This window comes from Myxine glutinosa, chromosome 12, assembly GCF_964187855.1.
Source record: "Myxine glutinosa chromosome 12, kmMyxGlut1.1, whole genome shotgun sequence".
NCBI classification, from domain to species: Eukaryota; Metazoa; Chordata; class Myxini; order Myxiniformes; family Myxinidae; genus Myxine; species Myxine glutinosa.
Window position 1 is genome coordinate 17838211 of NC_136272.1, and position 12082 is coordinate 17850292.

General features: G+C 51.5%; 1 protein-coding gene and 1 long non-coding RNA gene across 2 annotated transcripts in view; one reads left to right on the plus strand and one right to left on the minus strand.

The window, feature by feature from the left end:
• The window catches only part of LOC137437407 (uncharacterized), a 217621-nt gene that overhangs the window by 70657 nt on the left and 134882 nt on the right, over nt 1–12082 (plus strand). The gene's annotated exons all lie outside the window — the stretch shown is intronic.
• The window catches only part of LOC144888449 (uncharacterized), a 19124-nt gene continuing 10660 nt past the window's right edge, over nt 3619–12082 (minus strand). Inside the window, exon 4 of the mRNA XM_078766361.1 lies at nt 3619–3735. Within this exon, the coding sequence (XP_078622487.1) occupies nt 3619–3735 (117 nt within the window). The remainder of the gene's footprint in view (nt 3736–12082) is intronic.

Genomic DNA, 12082 nt, shown 5'->3' on the forward strand with positions numbered 1-12082 from the left:
ATCCCAAAGTATATGAAATCTCCAACGGACTATCAGTATCACTGATCTCTATACTAAACAGTGCGGGCTATTATAATGACGTCACGTCAACAACAAAATATTGCATCCTAATACACTAATAGACTTTTTTTTCCTGTTATCGACATCGTAGATGTGTTCAGGGGTTTAACCTCCAACAACAATATCAGACTAGGTGTGCTATAAGCTGAGCTGCACCGCAGGCTCTATATAGTCCACCATAGGACGGTTTGCTGAGCATTGATGAGACTCTATGCTGGATCGCCATTATCAAACACATCAGCGCATGACGTCATCGCGTACAGCTTCCGTTGCGTCACGCATCGCTCCCGGTCCACCGATGATCGTTAAACGCACATCGAATGGTCGTTGCGAGACAATCCGGCTGTCGTTAAAAAAAAATACGCCTTTCGTAAAAATAAAAATAAAATCGATTTCAAAGGCTTCTCGGTCACGTGATTACTCATCGATAAATATGTTTTATTAACTGGAGGTGCGTAACGACTCAAAATTCAAACGCAACATCAAGTTTATCCAACAACAGTTTTACTCCAACCTGTAAATTAGAATTGAACTCAACATAGTAATTACTTAGTAATTAAAATGGAGGTAAATATAAATACCTATAATCAGTCGATTATAATGTATGATATGAATAATTATTTCCATTTTTTCTAAATGATCTTATATCATATGCAGTATCTTGTGCGGTACAGTATATGTACAGTACCCTGTATGTACTGCATTGCCTAATAATGCAGTAATTGCATTTACAGTGTAAAAGATACATGTTGCGCCCTTGTTCGTGCGCCCCGTACAGACACTGCATGGAGAAAACGTACTGAGGATTCGGGTTAATTAAAACAAAAGTCCCCTTCCCCTTCCATCCCAGTCCCCCAAGACCCCCCCCTCCCACTCCCAGCTCCCCAACCTCCCAGTCCCCCAACATCCCAGCCCCCCAAGACCCCTCCCACACCCCACCCCCAACCTCCCAGTCCCCCAAGACCCCTCCCACACCCCACCCGCAGCCACCCCACCTCCCCAAACCCCCAACCTCCCAGCCACCCAGTCCCCAACCTCTCAGCCCCCCACCTCCCAGTCCCCCCACCTCCCAGTCCCCCAAGCCTCCCCCCACTCCCAGTCCCCCAACCTCCCAGCCGCCCCCCCCACCTCCCAGTCCACCAAGCCTCCCCCCACTCCCAGTCCCCCCACCTCCCAGCCCCCCAAACCCACCTCCCAGGCCCCCCAAACCCCAAACCTCCCAGCCCCCCCCCCACCTCCCAGCCCCTCAAGATCCTCCCACTCCCCACACCCCAGCCCACCAACCCCCTCCCCAAACCACATCGGTGAACGTTAGGAAAGGGCTCCTTGCAAAACGGGATGCTCATTGTGAAACTGCGCGGGTCGTGGCGTGGGGGTTGGAAGGGGGGGGCAAAAGGGGGCAATCGAGGCAGCACGTGTTTTCTAAACGTTCAACCTCCCCCACCTCGTCCCTCCCGTTCCTCCTTTCCCGATTCCAAACGTCCTTTCCTTGTTTTCAGGATTTCGAATACGCAGCCGGTGTGGATCTGCTGCGCATTTTACGGAACGTTGTTCGAGGCTCCATTAAAAAGAGCGGGAATGCAAAGTCTAATCGGAATCGCATGTTCATCATCGTCGCTTATTAATTAAAATGTTTATAATGCGCGGACAAAGGGTTCATTTTTGTTCGACAATCGCGTACGAGAATCGCGTGCAAAACGTTTACAATTCAATGGATGCTCTCATTGTTTACGGACAATTGCAATTAAAATACGTCATAATTACATTTATGACTATTTCGTCGTCATATTCAGATGTTTTAGGCACAAGATACAAATATTAAAATTTGAAAATACAATAAACTGCTATTTGGGGAAACAAAGAGTTTAAGACGGAGTACAATATACCGTATTAGTGTAATACCGAATACAGTATATTATGTCATTTATAAATGAAGGTATTTGACGGTGATGGAACTAGTCACCTGTAGTTACAAAATACCGATATGAAATACTTGGTGATCGAGTAATCCCATTGTACACTCACCTCCACCCTCTACCCCTCCTCCAAGAGCACACGGAACGCGTACCTGCCCCGAGTTCGCTGAACCGGCCACAGGTAATGCAATGTGAGAGTATGCTACACAGGATACAGGTGATTACGACTCGATGCGCAAAGCTCGTCATGCGGGGCTCATGCGAGGCTGGTCGAGCGGGCTCATGCGGGGCTCATGCGGGGCTGGTCGAGCGGGCTCATGCGAGGCTCATGCAGGACTGGTCGAGCGGGCTCATGCGGGGCTGGTCGAGCGGGCTCATGCGGGGCTCATGCGGGGCTGGTCGAGCGGGCTCATGCGGGGCTGGTCGAGCGGGCTCATGCGGGGCTCATGCGGGGCTGGTCGAGCGGGCTCATGCGAGGCTCATGCAAGGCTCATGCGGGGCTGGTCGAGCGGGCTCATGCGGGGCTGGTCAAGCGGGCTCATGCAGGGCTGGTCGAGCGGGCTCATGCGGGGCTCATGCGGGGCTGGTCGAGCGGGCTCATGCGAGGCTCATGCGGGGATGGTCATGCGGGCCTCATGCGGGGCTCAAACGAGGCTCATGCGGGGCTGGTCGAGCGAGCTCATGCGAGGCTCATGCGGGGCTGGTCGAGTGGGCTCATGCGGGCCTGGTCGAGTGGGCTCATGCGGGGCTCATGCGGAGCTGGTCATGCGGGGCTCATGCGGAGCTGGTCATGCGAGGCTTATGCGGGGCTGGTCGTGCGGGCTCATGCGAGGCTCATGCGGAGCTTGTCATGCGGGGCTCCTGCGAGGCTCATGCGGGGCTGGTTGTGCGGGGCTCATGCGAGGCTCATGTGAGGCTCATGCGGGGCTGGTTGTGCGGGGCTCATGCGAGGCTCATGCGAGGCTCATGCGGGGCTGGTCATGCTGGGCTCATGCGAGGCTCATGCAGGGCTGGTCGTGCGGGCTCATGCCAGGCTCATGCTGGGCTGGTCATGCTGGGCTCATGCGAGGCTCATGCAGGGCTGGTCGTGCGGGCTCATGCCAGGCTCATGCTGGGCTGGTCATGCGGGGCTCATGCGAGGCTCATGCGAGGATGGTCGTGCGGGGCTCATGCGAGGCTCATGCGGGGCTGGTCGTGCGGGGCTCATGCGGGGCTGGTCGTGCGGGCTCATGCGGAGCTGGTTGTGCGACTCGTACACGGAGCTGGTCGTGCGATTCGTACATGGAGCTGGTCGTGCGATTCGTACACGGGGCTGGTCGTGCGATTCGTACACAGGGCTGGTCATGCGACTCGTACACGGAGCTGGCCGTGCGACTCATACACGGAGCCTGGCCGTGTGACTCGTACACGGAGCTGGTCGTGCGATTCGTACATGGAGCTGGTCGTGCGATTTGTACACGGGGCTGGTCGTGCGATTCGTACACGGGGCTGGTCGTGCGATTCGTACACGGGGCTGGTCGTGTGATTCGTACACGGGGCTGGTCGTGTGATTCGTACACGGGGCTGGTCGTGTGATTCGTACACGGGGCTGGTTGTATGATTCGTACACGGGGCTGGTAGTGTGATTCGTACACGGGGCTGGTCATGTGATTCGTACAAGGGGCTGGTCGTGTGATTCGTATAGGGTCTGGTCGTGTGGTTCGTACACGGGGCTATTGTGACGCGTACACGGGGCTAGTCGTGCGACGCGAATACGGAGCTAGTGTGACGCGTACATGGGGCTGGTCGTGTGACGCGTATACGGGGCTAGTGTGACGCGTATACGGGGCTAGAGTGACGCGTACACGGGGCTAGTCATGTGACGCGTACACGGGACTCGTCGTGTGACGCATACATGGGGCTCGTTGTGTGACGCGTACACGGGGCTGGTCGTGTGATTCGTATACGGAGCTAGTGTGACGCGTACACTGGGCTGTATCTGCTGGGTCGTCACTCTCCCGGTGCTAGTTTTTCCTTTCCGCGCCTTGAAAAGCCACGTGACACACAAGTTTCCGAATGGCGTCTCCCTCTCTCTGTTCTCTTTCCAATGGTCTCTCGAGACGAGACGAGGGAACGTTCCCTCACTGCCGCCTCCTCCATTTACTCATAACCGGCTAACCTGACCATCCGTCTCCACCGTCCTCTGCTTTGCTCCGACGAAGGGTTCACACCCGAAACGTCAGTTTCTCCATGCTATCCACGGCGGTTAGAATGCCTCATCTTGTTCATTTCATCCTTCGTCTCCGTGTCTCTGTGTCTCTGTTTCATGTCTATCTACCTGTCCATTTATCTACTCCTATGTCTTCCTGTGCTCTCTGACTGACTGGCTCTCTGACTGTCAGGCTGACTGGCACGGTCTGCAAGCAGCCATCAATCATCTGGACTGGTCTCCCATCTCTACTGCCTCTGACATCAATTCTTCCTGGGAATTCTTCCAAAGCAAACTGATCTCTCTCGTGCACAGATTTATCCCATCTCGTCTTCAGTTGTCTTACCCTTCCTCCCGTCCATGGTACACTGAATCTTGTGGTGAGGCAGTTGACCTGAAACAACTTGCCTTTGCCTCTTGGAAGGCAAATCCAACTGAAGGCAATCTCAGTTCCTTCTGTTACGTGGTCCCCTCAGTGCATACCAGGTCTCGGTGACCCCCGGACCGTGAGAGGACCTTCGCCAGCAAATAGTATTATATAGGCGCATTCGCCACGCAATCCATAGGAATTTCACCCAGGCGACAACTGATATGCAAGTATATATTTCCAATGGTAATGATACCAAACACTTTCAAAGACACAACCACGGAGATTTTCCCCGAGCAATCAACAATACACAACCAGGCACAATCAATATTACAACCATGTGAACTCATCTACACAAACTCTAAGATGGCCATCTTAATCTTATACATTCCTCACGTGAGCCCCACTCCTGACTCCCTCCGTGGTCAATGTCTCTCCTCTCCGCACACGGGCGGTTGAACGAGCCCCGGGCGGACGTGCTCTAAACGTGCCGTCTCGGACTGGGGCCGCGGCTGCAGCGCACCTCCTTGCCAAGCCACGGGGCAAACCCAGCGCGGCGTCCAACGTGCGCGAGGCCCCAAGTGCGGACCCGTACGCGTCTTGGTAGACGGGGCCAAAACCCAGCGCGGCTTTCGACGCGAGCGAGGCCCAACGTGCGGACCCGTACGCGTCTTTGTAGACGGGGCAAACTGTCCCGGACGCTTGGTTTCGTGCACGAACTCACGGTGACTGGACGTGTCAAAAGGTATTTACCGCCCAGGTAACTCCTCTCGCCAGACGTTTCGCAACGGCGCGGTTTCCGCGCAGCGTAAGGTCGATTCCACCTTCTCGTCGTCGCGGGGCGAGGAAAAAAAAACCTTCCTTTCCCTCGTGTCTTTCTCCTCCGTTTTCCGTCACTTCCGCTTCCGGCCACTTCCGTTTCCTGCCACTCTTTCAGAAGGGCTCCTGACCCTCCAACCACAACAACTACACAACAACTTAATATACTACACACGGAAGCAAAGACCTGCATGGCAATTCACATACATTCACATAAATATGTAACACTCCCCCCCTTCAAGAAAGAAAGTTTGAACCCAGCGAAAACTTTCTTTGCCGGCCAATTTGGAGAAACAAACCAGATAACTCAACCCCCCCCCACATTATCAGTTCCCCCCGGGCACAGTTATCACTTAAAAATAAAGCCAGTTAAGCCACTCGATAGCACTTTTCCGGGAGGCCAAGCCGAGTATTCACTACATGGATGCCTTTAGGAACGCGAAGTTCACGGTTAGTCCGTGCAGGAAAGTTCTCTACATGGGCGCCTTGAGGAACGTGGAGTTCACGGTTAGTCCGTGCAGGAAAGTTCTCTACATGGGCGCCTTGAGGAACGTGGAGTTCACGGTTAGTCCGTGCAGGAAAGTTCACTACATGGACGCCTTTAGGAACGGCGTTCACGGTTAATTCGTGTAGGAATCTTGGCTCGGCGGCTCCGCCGCCTTCAGTGCTTCAACTTCTCAGAACGTCCCTAATAATTAGGGTGGGACCACTGGTCCCTGTAGTCCCCTGAATACCGGTCTTCTTCTCGGCCACTACTTTGCCAATTCTTCCTTCGGGAGCGGCCGTAACTCAGGGAGCCTCCATAATAATATTGACTGCGGCCACCACCAAAACTACCGCCCAGTTGTCCTCTCCTGTAGACCTCTCGACGCCTACGAAATGCCTTCCCTACTGTTATGGTCCGACCCTCCAAATCCTTGCCATTCCAATTCTTCTCTGCCTCTCTGGCGTCTTTTGTGCTGGCAAACGTGACAAAGCCGAACCCTCTTGACTGTTGCGTTTCCCAGTCTCTTACCAACCGCACTTCCACCAGCGGCCCATATCTGTTGAAGACAGAGGTCAGAACTTCTTCCTCTGTTTTGAAGTTCAGTCCCCCTACAAATAACTTGGCACTTTTGTCACCATCCCGAGCTGGTGTGGTGTTATTTTCCCTGCTGGGCTCTTTATCAACCCTCAGGTTACCATAAACTTGACCCCCGGCCAAATCATTCCCGAGAACCACAGATACACCCTCTACAGGAAACGTGGCTTGTAAACCGACGGTGACCGGTCCTGACACCAAATCGGACTCCAACTGGATGACCTGAAGGGGAGCACTAACACCGCCCCCGATCCCCTGTAAACGAACACTATCCCCCGTTGCCGTCTCCTCGGACCATGGCAAAATGCCTTCAAGCATTAAAGATTGATGGGCCCCTGTGTCTCTCAATATCCTAACCGGTCTCCGGTTAGTCGAGGCTCCATCCAGTGACACAAACCCCTCGGAAATAAATGGTTGGTAACCCTCTTGATGGCGATTTCTTACGCTAGCCATCGCATTCGGAGTTGTAATAGTCGGACTCCGCTCTGGGTTGTCCCTTTTCATGAGGTAACAACTGGACATCAAGTGTCCAGGTTTTTTGCAAAACGCGCAAGTAGGCCCGGAGGAAAAACTCGGGGTCTGCCTCAGGCCCCCCGAACTATAAGTTTGTCTTGGGCCCGCATCCCTCTGATTTCGAACCGGTGGGGTATCATAGTTGTCCCCATAATCATCTCGAGGCCGCCGCCATGTATGGTCGTTCTCCGCACCTGCTGTTCCCCACCTCCCCTGCGGAGATCTAGGCGAGGAGTTAGGTTCGTGGACCCCTATTCGGTGGGTTAAGGCATACTCATCTGCCATGGTGGCTGCGTCCCACAACTTTGGTACCTTCTTTTCCTGCAGGTACACTTTGATGTCCTCGTGGACACACTGCTGGAATTCCTCCACCAGGATCAAGTCCCGCAATGTCTCGAAGTCTTTCCCGACTCCTTTTGACTCACACCACCGATCAAACATGTTTTCTTTCACTCTGGCAAACTCCACATGGGTCTCACTCTCCCTCTTCCTGGCATTCCTGAATTTTTGCCTGTAAGCTTCCGGAACCAACTCATAGGCCTTGAGGATGTGCTTCTTCAGTACCTCATAATCTGCACATTGGTCCATTGGTAACGCCGAATAAATTTCCTGAGCTTTCCCCACCAGCACACTTTGTACGAGTATGGTCCAGGCCTCCTCCGGCCAGTTTAATTGTCGAGCCACTTTCTCAAAGTGTGGGAAGAATTTCGCGACTTCCTTTTCACTGAACGGTGGAACCAGCCTCACATGTCTGCCCACATCCCAGGTTTTCTGGTTAGGTGTCGACCCCGTCAGCAAGGGTGGTGCCTCTCCCCGTTCTCTCATTAACTCCAGCTCCTTGAATTTGATTTCTTGCTGAAGCTGCATGTCACGTTCCTTTAATTCCCTTTCCGCTTTTCTCTCCTCTGCTTCGAGTTCCCTTGTTTTCATCCTTTCTTCTGCTTGTTTCTCTTCTCTCCTCTCCTCTGCTTTCCTTTCTTCTTCTGCTCTTTCCTTTTCTGCTTTCCTTTCTTCTTCTGCTAACCTTTCCTGGAGTTCTCGTTCCACTCTCCTTTCCTCTGCTTGTTTCTCTTCTCTCCTCTCTTCTGCTTTCCTTTCTTCTTCTTTTAACCTTTCCTGGAGTTCTCGTTCCACTCTCCTTTCCTCTGCTTGCTTCTCTTCTCTCCTCGCTTCTGCTTTCCTTTCTTCTTCTTTTAACCTTTCCTGGAGTTCTCGTTCCACTCTCCTTTCCTCTGCTTGCTTCTCTTCTCTTCTCTCTTCTGCTTTCCTTTCTTCTTCTTTGATCCGTTCCTGGCTCCGTAATTGCAACTCCAGTTTCCGGAGCTCCACGTCTTCTGGTTCTTCGGGTAGCCACTCCCAGGCTAACTCGTCCCATGTTCCTAATCCCACCATAGATTGTATCACCGTGGCCTGCAACTCTGCCTTCCTCAAATTAGTTCGGACCTCCAAGTTAAAATGTTTGGCCAATTTCAAGAGATCCGACTTTAGCAACGCTCGGAACTGTGCCTCACTCGGGGTTACCCCAAAGTTCTGTGCCACAAACGCCATGGTGCCTATCGTTAACACCTGTTAACCTTCACCCCAAGACTTTCCCCAATTTCTCAAAAAAAAAAAATATTACCAATTAATAATTAATTAATAAATTTTAATTACCAAAAATATTATTATTTTATTATTTTATACACTTTTAGATCCCGGACGTAGACCCAATTGCGAAACCGCAAATCGTAATTTGGACGAGCCCCCAATTCTGTTACGTGGTCCCCTCAGTGCATACCAGGTCTCGGTGACCCCCGGACCGTGAGAGGACCTTCGCCAGCAAATAGTATTATATAGGCGCATTCGCCACGCAATCCATAGGAATTTCACCCAGGCGACAACTGATATGCAAGTATATATTTCCAATGGTAATGATACCAAACACTTTCAAAGACACAACCACGGAGATTTTCCCCGAGCAATCAACAATACACAACCAGGCACAATCAATATTACAACCATGTGAACTCATCTACACAAACTCTAAGATGGCCATCTTAATCTTATACATTCCTCACGTGAGCCCCACTCCTGACTCCCTCCGTGGTCAATGTCTCTCCTCTCCGCACACGGGCGGTTGAACGAGCCCCGGGCGGACGTGCTCTAAACGTGCCGTCTCGGACTGGGGCCGCGGCTGCAGCGCACCTCCTTGCCAAGCCACGGGGCAAACCCAGCGCGGCGTCCAACGTGCGCGAGGCCCCAAGTGCGGACCCGTACGCGTCTTGGTAGACGGGGCCAAAACCCAGCGCGGCTTTCGACGCGAGCGAGGCCCAACGTGCGGACCCGTACGCGTCTTTGTAGACGGGGCAAACTGTCCCGGACGCTTGGTTTCGTGCACGAACTCACGGTGACTGGACGTGTCAAAAGGTATTTACCGCCCAGGTAACTCCTCTCGCCAGACGTTTCGCAACGGCGCGGTTTCCGCGCAGCGTAAGGTCGATTCCACCTTCTCGTCGTCGCGGGGCGAGGAAAAAAAAACCTTCCTTTCCCTCGTGTCTTTCTCCTCCGTTTTCCGTCACTTCCGCTTCCGGCCACTTCCGTTTCCTGCCACTCTTTCAGAAGGGCTCCTGACCCTCCAACCACAACAACTACACAACAACTTAATATACTACACACGGAAGCAAAGACCTGCATGGCAATTCACATACATTCACATAAATATGTAACACTTCCAACAAGCTCGGAACAAGTGTGTGTCTACCCTAAGGAGTGCCAGGAAGCACTATCTTTCCACACTCAAGATTGAACTCTCAAACCTGTCTCCTTCCTCCAAATCCTGGTGGCATCTGGTCAAATCCGTTTCTGGTGTTTGTTTACCCTCCATCCCCTCCCTTACCTCAAATGGCTACACAGTTGACACCGCACATGACAAAGCCGAATGCAACTCTGTGTTTGCCTCAAAATCTTGTGTCCCAAACCCATCTCTCTCTGTTCCCACATTACCCAGTCGAACCCAACTGCTCCTGGACTCTGTGTCCTTCTCTCCTGACAAGGTGGAGAAGTTTTTGTCAAACCTCGACTCTGATTCTGCAACTGGACCAGACGGCATCAGCCCACGGGTCCTAAAATCCTGTTCTACCTCTCTATCTCACCCTGTCTCTGTTCTTTTCACCTTCTCTTTTACTCAAGGTCATCTGCCAGCATCTTGGAAATCAGCAAACATTACCGCTTTACACAAAAAGGTGCAAAAACAGATCCTTGCAACTACAGACCAATCAGCCTGCTTCCAATTATCAGCAAAGTCATGGAATCCATCATTGCTTCGGATATCAAATCCTTCCTCTTCTCCAATGGCTTGATCTCTGATCATCAATTTGGATTCAGACCAGGTTATTCTACTCTGGACATGTTGCTTCTGCTGTCTCAACAATGAATGGAGGTCCTCAATGCCCAACAGGAAATCAGAGCTGTCTCACTTGACATATCACGTGCCTTCGATACGGTCTGGCACCCAGCTCTGCTCACCAAACTCTCCTCTTATGGTATCCATGGAAATCACCACTCATGGCTTGCGGACTTCCTCTCTAGTCATAGGCAACGTGTGGCCCTGAACGGATTTCTCTCATCTCCCCTTCCTGTTCTGGCTGGAGTTCCCCAAGGTAGTGTTCTGGGCCCTGTGCTATTTCTGGTCTTTATCAATGATCTCTCCGACTCTCTGGAAAATCCTCTCTATCTCTTTGCTGATGACTACACTCTCTGCCGCTCCATTCCTCATCCCTCAGATCGGCAGTCTGCAGTCTCCTCACTCTCTGCAGACCTGGAAAAAATCACAGACTGGTCAAACAAGTGGAACATGTCTTTCAATCCTGACAAATCTCACACTCTTACAATGTCTCTCCAAAAGGACCGACTGGAAACCCTCCCATCTACTTTCTCAACAATCCTCTCCAAGAGTTCTGTCGCTGAAGCTTTTGGGTCTCACTATCTGCCATGATCTTCCTTGGGAAAACCACATTTCCAAGCTGGCCTCCAAAGCCAGTTGCCGACTGGTCATCCTCCGTCGTGCGAAGTCCATCCTTGGCACACCTGAGCTCCTCACCACATACAAGGCTTTCATCTGCAGCTCAATGGAATACTGTTCCCCCCTCTGGGCTGGTGCTCCTGCCTCTCACCTAGCTCGGCTTCACGCTGTTGAAACCAAAGCTTTCAGAATCGTTGGAATCTCCTGCGATGAAGTTAACTCCGAGGGCCTTTCACTCACTCACAGGTTGGTGGTCTTTATGTCTTCTACCGACTCCTCTCCGGCCTTGCTCCCCCAGCTCTCTCTGTGCTCTGTCCCCCCAATATTCCTTCAGGTCGCACAAGATCTGCCTGCAACCCTCTTATGGTTAAACTGCTAGGCTCTCTGCTCACCTTCACTCTTTCATTCCCCTTTTCTCCCGCCTCTGGAACAAACTCCCCCACTCCCTTCAATCCCACTCCTCCCTCCAGGTCTTTAAACAGCTGTTCACCACCATCTCTTATCTTCCCCTATCCAAAACCTTGATCTTTTCTACCCCTGCTAAATTCACCCCAGATACACTTTTTGTTTTGGAAATTCCAACTTCTTTCCTGGAAGTCCTTGCAGTGTTGATATATTTTATACCTCTCCCACCTCCCCCCAAGCCCTCCCCCTCCCACATTTCTCTCAAAGTCCCTGCTCTCAAATGTTGTGTTTGTGTCCTTCCCCCTCTCTCCCCATCTTGTCTACCGCTTCCCTTATTTTTTTGTGTTTTATGTGTCGGTTTGACTTTTTGTGTGATTAATGTTAGTACTTTCACGAGCCTCGATCTTGAAAAAAAAAAAAAATCTCTCTCCTCCTCTTTTGTTTTACTGTCAATTTTTTATATTTCTTCCTCGTTCTTAAAGTATCCCAATTAACCTTCTCTCTCTCTCTCAGGTAATTCCTTCCCCACCGAAGTTTGTTCGTTATACACTACAACGTATTACACAATATACAGTGTACATAGTACATACAAGTATGTAACTCACAAGTTTAGATAATTTGTATACTTTTAGTGCCAAAGGAGAGGAAATGCTAATAATGTCGAAAGAGTATTTAATAATTAAATAGCAATATCATCGTGTATGTATGTATATGTATGTTTGTATGTATGTAT